The following is a 17464-nucleotide window of genomic DNA, read 5'->3' as shown; positions in this document are numbered from 1 at the left end:
GTAAGAGTGAAGCCCGGGGAGGGCTAGTGGAAGTTTGGAGACACAAGAACGTCAGGAACAGCTGTGAGGCTTGGGGCGTGCTAAAGGGGAGGTAGGAGGCACGCATAGCCCATAAGGCTGGGGTGCACCAAGTCACCCTAAGATCACAGGAGATCATAGGCAGCCTCCCATATTACCTTATACAAGATCAAAGACATGGCGGGCGAGAATAAGAGGGTGCTGATCTCCTAATTGCCACGGCAAGGGGGCGCTAGCGGGATTACGGCCGCTCGCAGGCCCCACTCCGTGACACTAACCATCTTCTAAAGAAGTGACAAGATACATTGCTTAGTTTTTTCAGTGACTGCATATTATAAAACTCTTTTGAGAAGCTGGCAAAATACATCATTCACTTTATGGGGACAAACTTCAGAGAGGTATGTGTAGTCAGGGCAGATGGAGATTTCACCCTTATATGTGTGTTTGCAGGAAGGGGGAACAAATACATTGTTCTTCCTCTTTTTCTGCCATTGAACCTTAAGCTTGAAATGAAAGCATCACCTTTATGGATAAGAAGAAAAATATTACTTCAAGGTTTAAGAAAATAATATTCTGTGTCATTACCCAGCCCTTGGCTTCTCCACTAAACTCTGACAATGATTTCTATTGGATAGCAAGATAGACTTACACAAGATTTGAATGCTTCAAAAGCTTATCTAAGCCTGTCCCAATCATACAGTTGGTCCAATAAAAGGTATCACCTACAAAAATCTTCCCTCTTACATATTTCCTAGCATTACAGCTACAACATCACTTCAACACTACCACAACCCTGACAGTGCAGTGGTAGGATGTGGAACCTGACTGACAGGAATCAGACCAATATCTTGATTGCTTACAGGTCATCAAATGTTCATCAGATGGTAACAGTCTTTAATGCAACTCAGTGGTGTCTACTTTTAAACAAAGATCAGATATGAAAGACTCTGTATTGGATCATCATCTTTACCTGTCCTATTAAGACATCTATCTAACCCCTGGAACATCAATCTTGACTTTGCATTCCCTCCCTTTGATGTTCTTTTGTCACAGCCTTATGTTTTTAAATGTCAGTCTCAAATGCCTGAGAGAAAATGTAGAATTAGATTCAAAAGTGGCAGCAGGTAGTGCACTTATTTGCTGCTTTCACCCTGCATAAGAATCAGATACATGGATTTGTGCCCTTCAAGCCTGATGGTCCAAAATACATTTTGTTCATAGTGAACTAAGTGGGTTTAAATAAACTCTTACTAGATACTGTAGAAATTGCCATTGAATTTGAAGTGTCAGTAGAGAGCCTAAAGTACTGAATAGGCTGAGTGGCCAAATTATCCAAATACTCTTTCTACACCAGGGGTTCTCCTAGTGGACTGTGGAAGTGCTATGAGTTGTTGTACGAACATTTCCTTGGTGCCAGGCAGGACTCCTGTTGACATAGTAGGGTACTTTAAGTATGTTGCTCCCTCAACATGGAGTAGATGAACCAGATTCGCATAGTGCTGTGGCTTGGCTAATTCTCCCTGCTGCCAGGTAGTGCCTCATATACCACCATGTTGCTTCAATTCCTGAACTAGAGTGGGCAGAACTCACCTCAGTGTCTTTATAGCATGCCCGGAAAGAGGGCCATGAGTAGGCACCTACCGAATTTGCAATTTCGTGATTTTTACAGAAACCGCAAATTTGATCCATCTCTCTGAAAAAGCTTGGTCCCTGTGAAAAGGCACAGAATGGGTGAGCAGGGGGAAAGAAGAAAAAAAAAAAGGGAGCAGCAAAACAGAAAATGGCAGAAAGGCCTGGTATCCTGAAGCATGGGAGAGGGAAACAGGGGGAGAAGGGTGGGGAGAGGGAGCAAATCGGAGGTTGAGCCCCTGACATAGGCTTAGTCCAGGAGGTAGTGAGGACCCATCATGGGAGCTTGCAAAGGAGCATGACCTTCCCCCCCCTTTTTTTGCTTTGATTTTTTTTGCATTGTATTGCACTGCAAATGCCCAGACTGATGCTGTCTGCCTGCCAACCTGCCAGGGTGAGGACCTGCTTCTCCTCCTGGTATGTGGTCAAGCCTGCATCCTAGGCTGCTTGCTAACATGGCAATTAATGACTTCCATGGGCTCCGTCCCCAGTCTGGGGCCATTTATCAATCTCCAGGGAGGGGCAGGACTTCAGGCGCCCCAGAGGCATAGGAGGCCCACCATATTCCACAGTGAAAATGGTGTCCAACACCATGCTTGGACCATGAAACCAGAAGCATCCACCCCAAATTCAGTAGGTCCCTAGAGATAATTAATTAAGGGTAGTCAGAAGCCTTTTGGATAACTCTTTTTCTTTTTTATTTCTTTCTCTGCCCCGTCTTTTGCTGTCATGCCAAGTCCTGGTCTGCCGTTAAATCATCAAAGTCCTGTTAGCTTCAATGAAACACAATTGATTTATACCAGCTTCAGTTTTCCCCTACGTTCTGAGATAGATGGAGTACTCTAAATACACATAGCAGGATTTAAAAAAAGAATTTCTTCAAAGAAGAAATTCCAATGTGTGTGCATGTGTGTGCTGCTGGTGGTGTTTTGCTTGAGATACTCTTCAGGGCAAATTTGAGGGTCACTGAAAGCTCAAAGGATGGTATCCTCTGAACCTCCAACATTTTATATAGGAGCATCTGTTTGAAGAAAAAATACATTTTGATCAGATTTGTCTGAAAGAAAGTGGAAGAAAAAAATGTCTTGCCTTATGCAAGCCCCAAGAAGTTTAATCTTTTTTTTCCCCTGAGAAGTGATCCTTTGAGAATTTACTGGCTCCTGGAGTCCTTTTAAAAGACCAATGTTAAAGCATAATCATTCACTTGATATCACCAACTTTCTCAAAGCTGGATTGTAATACTTTTCCTCTTTTGTACAGCCCAAGGAATATTCACCTAAGTACGTCAGTAAGTACTTCACATATAAGATGATAAGCATGAGAAAAAATATATAGAGAGACGTTGTGTGGAAGAAGTATTTTAACAATATTTGGGAGACTTTTTCAAGTGCCTAAGGGATTTAGGAATATAAGTTATCTTGAACAAAGGACAAGAATTTATAGAACATGGACATAGGACTTGTGCTCTTAAATCTCTGAAGCACTTTTGAGAATCTTGGAAATCCTGAAATCTCTGGAGTTCAAGGTAGCAGTCCCAAAGACTGGAGTCCTTTATTTCATATGGAACAGATGGCAGTAAAACAAGCATAAATTTCTGTGTATTTTCCTACTACTGTTTCATGCACATACCCTAGAGCACTGGTCCTTTATGGTTAATAGCTCTTGTCCAGTCCTCAACACAGCCCACCTGTAATTCCCTGCACAGTTCTCCAGCCCACCTACCCTACAACAACACCTGTCACTCCACAGCCAGTCTCCTGCCAGGCCTATACACAGACCCACAGCCTGCCTCCCTCATGGCTAGGGTCCTACCAAATCCCCCCACCCCAATTTTGTGGTTCCAGCACAGTGTTGGATGTCATTTTTACAGGGGAGCTCAGTGGGCCCCCTCACACCTCTGATTGGCTGAGGGCCCCCAGAAGTCACGCCCCTCCCCAGAGATTGACAGGTGACCCCAGACTGGGGCTTGCTAATGTGTTAATTAATAGCTTCCCCAGGCTTGATCAGGAGTTTAAGCCCATGGACGCCATTAATTGTCATGTTATTAAGCAGTCTAGGATATGGTTAATGGTGTCTTGTGGGCCTGATCAAGTTTGGAAGCCATTAACCATGTCCTAGACTACATGCTAACGTGGCAATACCCTGATTGAGCCTACAGAAGCCATTAACCATATCCCAGATTGCTTAATAACACGTCAATTAGTGGCTTTCACTAGCCTGATCAGGGGATTAAGCCTGTGGAAGTCATTAATTGACATGTTAGCAAGCAGTCTAGGATGGGGTTAATGGTTCCTGCAGGTTTGACCACACAGCAGGAGGGGAGGCAGCTCCTCACCCTGGTGGGTGCGCAGGCAGGCAGCAATGCAATTAAATATAATGCAATGCGATAAAAAAAAAGCAAAGCAAAAAAAAGGTGGTTGTAGGGTGGGGAGGGTCAGGCTTCTTTGCAAGCTTCTAGGCTAGACCCTGACTGGTCCCTGGACTGAACCTGTCAGGGACTCAGCTTCTGATTTGCTCCCCCTGCCCTCTTTCTCCTCTCTCCCTCTTCCTGTGCTTTAGGATGCCAGGGCTTCCTACCATTTTCTGCTTTGCTGCTCGTTTCTTTTTTTCTTTTCCCTTGCTTGCTTGCCAATTTTGCGCCTTTTTGCAGAGTTGGGGTTTTTTGCAGAAACTGGGTGTTCTGAAAAAATTATGAAACTGCAAATTTGGTAGGTCCCTAATAATCCCTAATGGTCAAGTTGCCTATTTTGTATGAGCACTTACTATCTAAAAACAGCTGTGGATCCTAGCTTTACATTAGGTATTGTCAGATTTGCTTTCAGCATCCTGGCCATGCTACACACTGAAAACATGAGGAAAGATAATAGAAGAAATAGTGCAAAGAGATACTTTTTACATGGGCTTCAGACTTGTTCTCTTTTACATTAATGAAATTCAAGCCCAGATTGATGCTGATATGGCATCTACAGAACCATTTGGGAATTGATTGTGCTAGATATGTGCCTGCACAGGGTTGCCTTTAAATTTAGTAACCAGAGGGCTAATTTGTTTGTGATGTGTACACAGGTTGGTTAAGCAGCACTCTATAGGAGTTGCTGCATTCTAACAGGCTAAGGGTACCTAGGAACAAGCTAAAAGTGTAACTAGAATAACTAATATACTTGCCTCTACCACTATTTGCTATATTAGTCTGGTGAAAGAGACGTGCAGAACAGAAGCTGGAGAGCAGCTAGCAAGAAGATTACTGTTTTGATCTAGTCAGTCTGCTGTTTTGATTTTTCATCTTTTGAAACAGCCTCTGCTTTGCATTGGCAAAAGAAATCTAGGTAGATTATCAAAATGTGTTATAATTTGGAAAACATTTTCTAAAATGGAGTTTTTTTCTAGAAAAACACTTATGAAAAGTTCATCTATTTATTTGTCTGTCTTTAAAATGAAACTTTTTAATTTAAAAAAGCAGAACAAAGGCAATTTTGATGATGATGATGATAATAATGATCATGAAAAAATGGCTATCGCTAAAATTTTCCACAAAAAAGTTCTCCTTGGAAACTATTAAGAGCAGATTAGGCAAATACTTCTGTAGGATTTGTCTTGGTATGACACACAACCCTAGGGTATCTGGTTTATTTGGTTTTTTGGCATTTTTTTTCAGGTTTTGGCTTTCCAATATTTGGTTTTGAAATCTTACACAGAAGAACTGGCAAATTCTGTGGGGAAAAATGTTTAGTCAAAAATTCAATTTTTTTTCTAGAAAAACAGTTCTGACAGAAAGTGTTTGACCAGTGTATTCAAAGCTTTTCTATTCAGTTTGAATGAGAAAATACAAGCTCAGATTCTGACCCAGGTTTTGTGGAGGACCCATTCCCTCTTATTTTGTGTTTCTCAAAACACTTTGATAGACTAGAAAGCCCACTCTCTGTATCAGCTCCACCCTTTACTAGAGGTAGGAGAGCAGGTACCCAAGGCAGGTGTTTTCCTGCTAACTCAAGGGACCTTTTAAACAAACCCCGTTTTCAAACATGCTGTTTAAAATGGTTTTAAACTTATCTCTAATAGAAAATGTATACATAAATTAACATGTTTTTCAGGCCTCTGGGACTAATGCTGATTTTTCTTTATATTCCTTGTTCACTAATACACTCAGCAAATATAGTCAGTCTTTGATTTTCAGTCTCTCAGTTATATGCAAGCACAGTATGTTCAGTAGATTAAAGTATCTAATTTATATACACTAGGCAAACCACATTTTACCACATGGAGGTATCACATTATTAATAGCTGTTTTCTTTATATAGTCTTCAGTTTGCTTTAATACCCTTTTTTATGCATGATTTTCTGAGAGAAAAAAAGGCTTTCATGAAGGGGCTCTATTTTTATATGCAAATATATCATTTGATTATATACTTTTTTGTCCCCATGTTTTCATGAATATTTCCAGTGAATGCTTTATGAGTTATATTTATGATTTGTGAGCTATTTCACATTTTATCTGTTTGCTTTCTCATCTGCACATACCACATATTTGTTGATGTTGATTGGTCTAATTTACATATTCATCACACTTCTATTTTCAAAGGTATTTTGTTATAAACTGTTCCCCCCCAGAGTTATTAATAGTACATAGATGTATTTTCAAATTGAGTTCATTTCCATATATAATTTTTTTTGGTTAACAATAAATCATCACTTTGTCACAGACATCCTATTCAGTGTAATCTTCACACTTCATATGTATCTGGCATATGCTTTGTGAGTAATTAAAGACAACGTGAACAGTTTACAATGCACTTTGCAACCCACTTCACAGTCCAGCGAGCTTAATGATTTTCTGTAAGCATCAGACTAAAAGAAATCCAGAAGAGTTTGGGAGAAACAAATGCCAACAAAACTAACTGAACGTTCAGGACTGGTTTTATTCCTAATTGGTAAATTCACAAGATAAGAACTCCTTTCCTTTTTCTCCTGATGACTGTTTGCTATGCTGTAATGATGAGCAAAAACTAAACAGTGCGAGTCCTTTGAAATATTCTATAATGGGCTAGATTAGCAACTGTGTTTGGTTTAAACATTAGCTCTGTAACACCACTGATTTGAGTATACTTAGGTTGGTGTAAAAGCTGGAGTAAAGCAGAAGTGAATCAGGCCCATTCACTTGGGTGATCAGACATCCCACAGAATTGTTAGAAGGTTCACTTCTTTGGGCAAACCTAACCAAACACTCTTACTGGATTGTACTACAATGGCCCCACTAATGGCTTAAGCATGGCCCATTCTTATACTATAAGTGTAAGTACTGCTAGGGGCGTCCCATCTATGCTTCGAAAAAAAATGTGAAGGACCTAATTGCACTGAAGTACACAAAAATACAAGGCAAGTTCTTAACAGTGGGTATACTAAACAGTGGAACAACTTACTAAGGATTGGATGGATTCTTCATCATTAGAACGCTTAAAATATTGACTGGCTATTTTTCTAAAAGATATGGTCTTATTCAAACTGGAGTTAATTTGGGGAAGTCCTACGACTTGTGTCCTTTAGCAGGTCCAACTAGAGATGTCCCTTCTGGTCTTATAGGCTAGGGACAGAAGTTACATGTAAACCGGTTTAAGTGATCAGAAACTGGTAGAAACCTGTAACAGAACAGAAGCTCAGTATACATAAACCAGCTTCAAAATGATTGAAACAAGATAAATGTGATTGAATGTAGTATCAGACTTAATTGATTCAGGTCAAACTGGTTTATGAAACTTCTGTCCCAGAACCCCTTCCTGGTTCAAGTTAAATCACAGCCCCCCAGCATCCCAGCATGCTTTCCAGCCTTGGGTTGTGCTGCTTTGTCTGTTCCAGATAGCAGGGCTGGCCCTGCCCCTCTGCTCCCTAACTAGAGCAGTGAGGGCTGGCTGGCAAGGGGGATGCAGGGGGGGCAAGCTCAGCTGGGGATGCAGCCCAGTCTACGGGGGGGGGGGACTGCCCCCACCAGGCAAACCCTGGCTGGGGGGCCTGGGGCCAGAGATAGGAGTTAAACACCCTTTCCCTGGCTCAAACTTACTGCTGGCTGCAACTCTGGACTACAAATCCCAGAGACACCTGGAAGCAGGAATAGCAACCCTGTAGAATCCTGCTGTTGTAATTCTGGACTGCAAATCCCAGAGGCCTTGGGGGCAACAGGAAGAGGAAGTGAACACACAACCAGAGAGCTGTGCTCTAGCACCCCCAGCCTTCTGGCCTGAGCCACTGCAGGCATGTGGCTGCATTTCCCGAGTCAAAGATAAATGTCTGTTCACTTCTGTTTCAATTTAATCTGTGCAGTTTAGACTAACCCACAAAGACTGAATTAATTCAGTCTTGGGCTTTTTGACTGTTTGTACTTAGCCCTGATGAGTGAATCTAATGAAATATGGAATAGACCACAGTTTCCAAACATGTTCTTATTGCATACCCCATTCCAGATTTACCAGCTGCCTGTGTACCCCTACCAGCATATGTTTTATATTTTAACCCCTTAAATGCCAATTATTATTGTAATGAAACTTAAATCCTCCATTATACAATTTCACTTGTGTACCCCTAGAGATGTCTTGTGTACCCCAGGAGTATATCTACCACAGTTTGGGAACCCCTGAAATAGACAATTGTTTCTTTTTCTCCAACTGTGGCAGAGTGTACTACATTGGTGAGGTGCAGTGGTAAGTGTGTTACAAATACAGTTTGCCAAATATACACATATATCTATAATTATATCTATGTATTCATCATCAGATTTAAGCACTGACATTAATGGGCAATAGATGTATAAAATTTGTAGGTGGCTTTGGAAATCTCAACACAGTCAGTAAAAAGCTAGTCTCCTCCAAACATACATGAAAATGAAAACTGGCTCAGTTATTCATTGCTGAAATGACAGTTGGCTGACCTATGGCTCTGACTGGTGGTGTTCCCCTCCTGGATTCCTAGTTAACATACGGCAGCAAAGCACACAATTCTCAGATTTAATCAGATTCCTACAGAGTTTACTGCTGACATTTTCCTTGTTAATTATCCTGACACTGGGTGCTGAGCTAAACCTTGCCCAGGTGTTCCATCCAGATGTATGTGTGACAATATTCCTTTGGAGTATTAGCTATCTTTTTGTGTTTCTTTCTCTTTTTTTTAACAGAAATTTGAGAAGATGGAAAACATACTTCTGTAGCATAGAGCATTAGTGGTCTTCTTACAAAAAAAAGGCAATAATAGCAAACACAACCAAACACATTATTTAGAAAACAAACCAACAAACAACCACCAATACATACATTTTCTCTAAATCGGCCAGTCCTGTGAAAGCTCCTTTTGGAATGACTCTCACCTTGGTGAGGACAAATCTCCTGCAATTAGAGAAAGTAGACACTGATTATTCATTACTTATATCACAATTCTGTTCAAAAGTCTCAGATACCAAGATAATGCTTGCTCTGATGAATTTACCATCTAAGATGATATCTGTAAAGCCTAAGAATTAGAGGAGGAACTAACTGTCTGGAAAAGGTAGGATGCAGGACCCTATCATAGAGTCTCCAGAGCAGCTCAGGAGAATGAATATTACTCAGGAGACTTGATTTCCTATTTGTATATTTCAATGTTACATGGGGAGTATACACTTTTGTGCCACTGTCTGATGCAGCTATATGATGAAAGAAAGGTCCAAGTCATTCCCTACCCATCCTATCCCTTGGGTGGATCCAAAATTAAGAAAAGGGGGGTACAGGAGATGCCACTGGTGCTGCCTCCCAGGGAATGGGGTGAGGAGACATGGCTGGAAACTTAAGCTGGTGGAGGACAATGAGAAGGAGGGGAAACCAGGCAAAGAGAAGGAAAGAGGGACTCCCTCCTCCCCACCCCAATGGCACTGTCCCTGATGAATCTCAGCACACACACAGCCACTTCCTGGAGCACTGGCTGGAGTGGGGCAGGAGCAGCCCCAAAGCTTTCGACTAGTCACAGGGCAGCTGGGATGGTGGTGGCAGAAGTAGGTGAGTACCGCTTTCCTGTCCCTGCTCCCTTCCTGGCCCCCTTGGGTGCTCTTTACCATTTGGGAAGCTCCAGGTGTGAGGAGCAGCTGCAGGGACTGCTGAGGTCAGCCATGGACAATGGGTATGATGGGCAGCCCTCATCCCTGCACCTGTTCCCTGCCTACCTCCCTGTGTCTCTTGCTGGTGATGACTGGGTGCTGGAAGGGGGAACCGGCCTGCAAGCCTAGATTTTCACGCAGCTGCTTCAAAACACAGCCTGGCTGGAGCAAAGCAAGATAGGCTCTGGGACTCCCATGACTTCCATGCCCAGGTCATCTGGGGACCGTGATGGTGGCAGGTGGGTTTCCCTTCTGCAAGTGTTGTGCCTACTCCCTCTACTCTGATGTTCCCCACCAGTCTGGGACTCCAGCCACATTTCTTTCTTCCCACATGGTCTGATCTCAGTTTCTGTCTGGACTCGTCATGGGATCCAGGTATCCAGGCCCCGTCAGGGCCATGCCTTCCTGAGAACTGGCTCTAGCACACAGTATAAGAGGAAGTGTGATTGTGCCACTGCACCCCATGTGGAGCTGCCTCTGATTCTGCCCTAAACTGGGGTGGGAGGGATGGTGGACACAAAACAGCTTTGTTGGACCAGTTTTCCTTCTACACTAAGAATGTTGGGGTGAGAGGCTTAAGCAAAGTTGTGAAGGTCACTGGTACAGAGAAAAAGTGTCCTATTAAGATTTTCACAATTTACTCACAGTATGTCACAAAATAATTGGATAAATATAGGACTAACTTTACAATGTACAACCTTTTAATTGATTGGGCAAATCCTTTACTACATTTTTTAAAGAACTGGACAAACTTTAGGAAGAGTGGATTATCCTAAGCTACTTCTACTAACATAGGCTCATCTACTTTTGGCACAGTAACTACAGAACTGTACTGCAGTACTTGTTAAACAAAAAGCTAAGGCTGCCTATACACATGCTCAGGAGTGGGGAGGGGGGGTCGTTTTAATTCCAGTGGTTCCCAGACACCTGCTGTAATTAAAAACAGCTTGCCATCATATGTATTAAGCCCCTATATGTTTTAAAATGGCTGTGGGATGCTTCATCTAAAGCTCATATGATGAGGCCCAGGGGCCATTTTGAAATGTGTAGGGGCTTAATATATGTGACAGTGAGGCAACACCGGAGCATTCTAATTAGAATGTGGAGCAGACTTCATTAATTGAATCTGGTCCAATGCATTCTACTTAGAATGTGAATGAGCACATCTATAGGCTCCATAAAGGTTCTTGGAGACATAATAAGTTATCCTGATAAACAGAACTCTTGCACAAGTTCCTGCATTTATAGATATTACAAAATCAAGATAATTGTTTTTGTTCAAAGTACTTCCTTATCAGGTGAAATGGCACCTGACAGATATGCCACTATGATTAGAAGCCAAAACAAGTAGCCACAACATGGAGAGAATAAACATTACAGAACATAATGGACTGGGCCTTATTTCTACACTCGTTGAACAAAAATGTCACAGTCAAACCCTTTCAAGACAGGCCAATTTATATAATAAATAAGACACTAGCCATTTATTTCTTTCTCAAGAAGACACCTGTAAAACTTTCAGGTATCTTACCAAACAATTCTGTTTCTCAGCCAGTTTCTGCTCAGGAATGACACCTAATTGTTTCTTCAATTACCAGACAGTTCTAACCTCAGCAACCTTGTCTGGCAGATAATTCCTTACTTTTATCATCTCAGAGTGAAGAATGGTTGTTTTGAATGTGCTTTCTTTTAATTCCATTTACGTAGCCTTATCTTAACATCTGCACAGTGCTAGAAAAAGGCACTTGAGTCGATATCAACTGCTGTATATCACTGAAATACAAATCTACTTTTTAACAATTTTTACTTCAAAACCAGAGACTGATCTCTCTTATTGTTCACATCAAGTATTCAAAGAATCAGCTTTGCCTTCTTTATGTCATCTAATTGCTCCAGAATTTCCAAATGATTATCATGTTTTAATCAAAGTATCAGATAAGGGTATTATCTTACCAGAATTCCACTATAATGGATTTTTTACTATTTAGCTAAGTCTCTTCACCGGAATCTGGCTCCTCATTTAGAACTCTGAATTTGAGTTGTTCAATATTTAAGCACCATAAGCCAAATGGAGCATCTGATTTAACTCCACTGACTTCAGTGAGGTTACACCAGGGATGGATTTTGTCCCACAAATTTAATATGTTGAAATAAATGTTAGTTTCAGTCCTGAAAGATGGCAAAGTCCATTTTAGAGCTCATCATCCTCCTAATTTTATTAATCTAAAATATTCAGCAATAGTTCCTATACATAGTATCACATAAAAAATTACAGCACTGAGATCATTATGCAAATGTTTAAGGATTAAAGAGCTTCCTGAAAAGGCCTATCCTGGATTTGACAATTTGTAAAGCCTTCCTAAAACATGGCAAATATAATTCATGCAAAGCTGCACTTTTACAGATCAGCTAAATACAATAGGACCATGCAAAATGCCCCGCAGGCTTAATGTTACAAAGCTAAAACAATTAGGGAACAGTTTAACTTTGATCTACATTGAAACCTGTTCCAAACTCTTCTGTAAGAAAAAATACTTAACTTGGGAGTTCTAGGTGCCAATAAAAACAAAACCCAAACTATAAAACTACTTGCATTTTGCCAGTCCTTGGTAATATTCTAAAATAAATCAATGAATCACAGAAAATTAGGGTTGGACCTCAGGAGGGAAGGGACCTCAGGAGGTCATCTAGTTCAACCCCCTGCTCAAAGCAGGACCATCCCCAACTATATTATCCCAGCCAAGGCTTTATCAACCCAGGTCTTAAAAACCTCTAAGGATGGAGATTCCACAATTTCTCTGTGCAGCCTGTTCCAGTGCTTTATTACACTCCTAGTAAGTTTTGTGTGCTTTTCCTAGGAGCACACAACTCTTCCACCAGGAGGGTAGTAAAACACTGGAACAGGTTATCCAGAGAGGTTGTGGACTTTCCATCCTTGGAGGTTTTTAAGACCTAGGCAGACAAAGCCTTGGCTGGGATGACCTAGTTGGGGATCCTCCTGCTTTGGAGGTTGGACTAGATGACCTCCTGTGGTCCTTGCCAACCCTAACTTTATGATTCTATTGTTCTAATGTTTGTCCTAATATCTAACCTAACTTCTCTTGCTGAAACATCATAGACTTCATAGACATTAGGGGCTGGGAGGGACCTCATGAGATAACTGAGTCCAGCCTCCTGCCATAGGCAGGAAGTCGGTTGGGGTCAAATGATCTCAGTAAGATAGACATCCAAATACCTTTTGAATGAATCCATAGTAGGTGCTTGCATGACCTCTGGGGAGAGTATATTCCAGACCCTTTACACTCAGACATAAGGTAAAGAAGTTTTTCCTTATGTCCAGCCTAAACTGGTCTTCCAGGAGGTTATGGCTGTTAGACTTTGTTATGGTGAACAAGTGTTCTCCCAGGGCCTGATGTACCCTTCTTATATACTTATAGGCTGCCACCAAGTCACCCCTGAGCCTTCTCTTCTCCAGGCTGAAGAGTCCCATGTCCCTCAGCCTCTTGGTCTGTAAGGCTTGCTTTCTTAGCTTTTGATCATACAGGTGGCTCTCCTTTGGATTTTCTCAAGCTTATCCACATCCCTCCTGAAGTGGAGGGTCCCAAAACTGGATGCAGCACTGAAGCTGTGGCCTCCCTAAGGCGGAGTAGAATGGGAAGATGTTGTCCCTGGTTTTACTTGAGATACATTGGTGGATCCATGCCAGTGTTTGGTTTACTTTGCCGGCCATGGCATCACATTGGTGGCTCATGTTTATCTTGTAGTCAATCGAACTTGAGATCATTGCTCCTTGTTTTGTCATCTGCCACCACTAAGAACAGTGTAGCTCCATCTTCTTTGGTACTCTTTTCATAGTTGAAGGCTGTTATTAAATCTCCCCTTAGATTTCTCTTCTCCAGACTAAGTAAGTCCAGTTCCCTCAGTCTCTCCTCATGTGCCCCAACACCCTAGCCAGTTTCATTGCCCTCTGGTGGAATCTCTCCAAATTTGTCCACATCCTTTCTGTGGTGGGGGGCCCAAAACTAGACACAGTACTCCAGATGTGGCCACACTGGTGCTGACAGGAGGGGAACACTCACTTCCCTCAATCTGCTGGCAACACTCCTACTAATGCAGCCTAGTATGCTGTTAGTCTTCTTCACAAAAAGGACATATTTTTGGCTCATATTCAGCTTACCGTCCACCCTAACCCCTAGGTCCTTTTCTGTTCAGCTGCTGTTTAGTCAGTCAGTCCCAAGCCTGTACCAGTGCATGGGTTTGTTCCATCCTAAGTGCAGAACTTTGCACTTGTCCTTAGTGAAACTCATGAGCTATCTTCTGTTCCAATACTACAATTTGTCTAGGTCACTTTGAATCCTAGTCCTACCTCCAGCATATCTACTACTCTCCTCAGCTTAGTGTCATCTGCAGAATTGCTGAGGGTGCACTCCATTCCATCTTCCAGATTGCTCATGAAGATATTGAACAAAACCAGCCCCAGAACCAACCCCTGGGGCACACCACTTGAGACTAGCTGCCAACTAGATATAAAGCCACTGATTACTATCTGCTGAGCCTCATGATCTACAGCTTTCTATCCACCTTACGGTCCATTCATTGAACCCATATTTCCTTAGCTTACTTACAAGAATGTTGTGGGAGACCATATCAAAAGCCTTGCTAAAGGTAAGGCATATCACATCCACATCTCTCCATGCACCCACAGAGCTAGTCATCTCATCATAGGAAGAAATCAGGTTAGTCAAACATGTCTTGAATCCATGCTGACTGTTCATAATCACCTTCTCCTCCAAGTTCTTAGAAATGGATTCTTTGAGGACCTGCTCCATGTTTTTTCTGGGGACTGAGGTGAGGCTGATTGGTCTGTAGTTCCCTGGATCCTCCTTCTTCCCTTTCTTAAAGGTGGGAACTATATTTGCCCTCTTCCTTGCCATGAGTTTTCAGAGATAATGACCAGATGCTCTGCAACCACATCAGCCAACTCCCTCAGCCTCCTTGGGTGTATTGTGTCTGGCCCCATGGACTTGTACACATCCAGCTTTTCTCAATAATTCCTAACATGTTCTTTTACTACTCTTCAGTTCTTGGCTGCTCACCTCTTCCCCAAACTATGCTGCCCGGTGCAGTAGTCTGGGACCTGACCCTGCCTATGAAGACTGAGGTTAAAAAGACATAAAGTACTCCATGCTTTTCTGCATCATCTATCACTAGGTTGCCTCCCCTATTGAGTAAGGGACACACACTCTCCATAATCTTCCTCTTGTTGCTGACCTACTTGTAGAAACCTTTCTTATAACCCTTCATGTCCCTTGCTAGCTGCAACTCCAATTGCACTTTGCCTTTCCTGATGTCATCCCTGCATCCCCAAGCAATAGTCTTATATACCTCCCTAAAAGTTTCTCCAAGGTTCCACTTCGTGTAAGTTTCCTTTTTGTGTTTTACCTCACTGAAGAGTTCCCTGCTAAGCCAAACTGGTCTTCTGCCATACTTGCTAGTTTTCCTGCACATAGTTGTTCCTGTGCCTTCAGTAAGGTTTCTTTAAAATACAGCCAGCTCTCCTCGACTCCTTTCCCACCCAAACTGGCCTCCCAGGGGATCCTGTCCATTAGTTCTCTGAGAGAGTCAAAATCTGCTTTTTTGAAGTCCAGGGTTCTTTCTCTGCTGCTCTCCTTCCTTTTCTTCCTCGGAATCCTGAACTCAATCACCTACTTGTTGATGCTGCCCAACTTGCCATCCACTACTTCATTCCCCATGCATTTTTCCCTGTTTGTGAGCAGCAGGTCAAGAAGAACATGGCCCCTACTTGGCCTTCCCAACACTTGCATGAGGAAGTTGTCCCCAACACTCTCCAGAAACTTCCTGGATTGCCCGTGCACTGCCCACGAGAACCAGGGCCTATGATCGCAAAACTTCTGCTAGCTGTTTGAAAAAAGCCTCCTTCACCTCATCCTCCTGATCTGGTGATCTATAGCAGACACCCACTGCAATATCACCTTTGTTGCTTTCCCCTGTGACCCTGACCCATTTTCAGCAGGCTTATCTCCAGTTTCATACTAGAGCTCTGAACAATCATACAGCTATTTTACATGAAGACCAATTCCTCATCTTCCGCACTGCCTATCCTTCCTGAACAGTTTATACACATCCATGACAGTGCGCCAGTCATGCAAGCTATCTCATCAAGTCTCTTATTCCAATCACATCATAGTTCTTTGACTATGTGAGGACTTCCAGTTCTTCCTGCTGGTTTTCCAGGCTCTGTGCATTTGTTTACAGGCATCTGAGGTAAATAGCTCACTGCCCTAATTTCTCAGGAAGAATGAAAAAACATCCCCTGTTACCCCTTCTGCTTATGCTTCCTCCAGGTTATTTGTTTCCCCGTTTATCTCAGGCCTTTGGTCTCCATCCCCTGGTGAACCTAGTTTAAAATGAATCCTGTTGATACAGCTGCAGAGCATCAGGATGTGGTATAGAATTTTGATATACCACTCTAACCTAAACCAATTAAGTTTAATCTTATATTCATCCAGGCCTATCTTAGATTGGGTTCCACCATTTTTTAACTGATGTATGTGTGCTGACCTGTTCTGTTACAGGTTTAGACCAGTCTCCAATGTCTTATAACAGTTTATGTGTAATAGCTTTACTGAGCCTAGGAAGTGCATATATCTCTCATCAAAAGTTGACTTGTGCCATACTTAGACACAATTAGAAGTAATTTAGGTCTTGTCTTGAAAAGATTTACACAGGAGTAACCCCCTGGCTAGGCCAGGAATAAGCAATCTTTTGCTGCCCTGGACTGGAGCTTATGACCTAGCCCCCTGGCTGCAGGACACAAAACTTCATCATTGTCTCCCCAACTATGAAGAGACCCATGCTTAACCTTGCTGCTGCTCCCTGGCCCCTTTGCATTGATGTAAGCACAGGCACAAGAGAGTAACAAGGAGGGCTACAAAAATGGATGGGTAGCTCAACACAGCTACATGCCACCTGATTCCCTGTGCTGTCCTGGGCTGGTTTGGACCTTTGCAGGCTGGATCTAGCCACAGGCAGTAGGTTGTCAATCCCTGAACTCAATGAGCCCACTTATATGAGTGATGTTGTGTGTTTGTGTATGTGCTTGCAAAAATCAGGACTCAACACTGCAAGCTGGATTTTAATGGGACTGTCTGTTGAGAAAGTGGTACTCTGCATGTATGAGAGTGCCAGAAGCATGTCCTAAGTTTTTAATGCAGTGAAGCAGTTAAAATGTAATTGGAGTTTAATGGCTGAAGGCTTGCATACCACTTATAAAAAATTAGGGCTAATTGTCCTAAAATATGCCTGACTAGGCTGTAATAAAGTTATTCTAACTGTCGCAACTAGCATTAAAATCTAATTTAATTAGAAACAGCTACTTGTTGAAATTATCAACTATATAATGGATACAAGTAATGAAGGGCTGTATAGTCCATAAATCTAAAAATGAGGTTTCAAGAATCAGCCTGTCTTTAAATAACTTCCAATCATGGTTGTTAAGTAACATTTCCCTGTTTGAAACATGCATGTAAAATATATAAAACCAAAGAAGTAGTGTTCATTTATGTTTTAAGCATAATTTTATTAAGGTCAAAAGTGATTAATATAACTCATTTTTTGTTTAAACACATTTCATGCCAAGAAAAAGAATAAATCAAAAGGGTCAGCCTAAAATATGTGAAGAATTTA

At 42.0% G+C, this 17464-nt stretch overlaps 1 protein-coding gene across 1 annotated transcript in view; it reads right to left on the bottom strand.

Moving 5' to 3' along the window:
* FSHR (follicle stimulating hormone receptor) overlaps positions 1-17464 on the bottom strand; it is a 211743-nt gene that overhangs the window by 139299 nt on the left and 54980 nt on the right. The window contains exon 2 of the mRNA XM_019516298.1: positions 8943-9014. Coding sequence (XP_019371843.1) covers positions 8943-9014 — 72 coding nt within the window. The remainder of the gene's footprint in view (positions 1-8942; positions 9015-17464) is intronic.

Source organism: Gavialis gangeticus, unplaced genomic scaffold, assembly GCF_001723915.1.
Source record: "Gavialis gangeticus isolate Ggan-Ray unplaced genomic scaffold, GavGan_comp1, whole genome shotgun sequence".
NCBI lineage: Eukaryota > Metazoa > Chordata > Crocodylia > Gavialidae > Gavialis > Gavialis gangeticus.
This window is presented reverse-complemented; position numbering and strand designations above follow the sequence as displayed.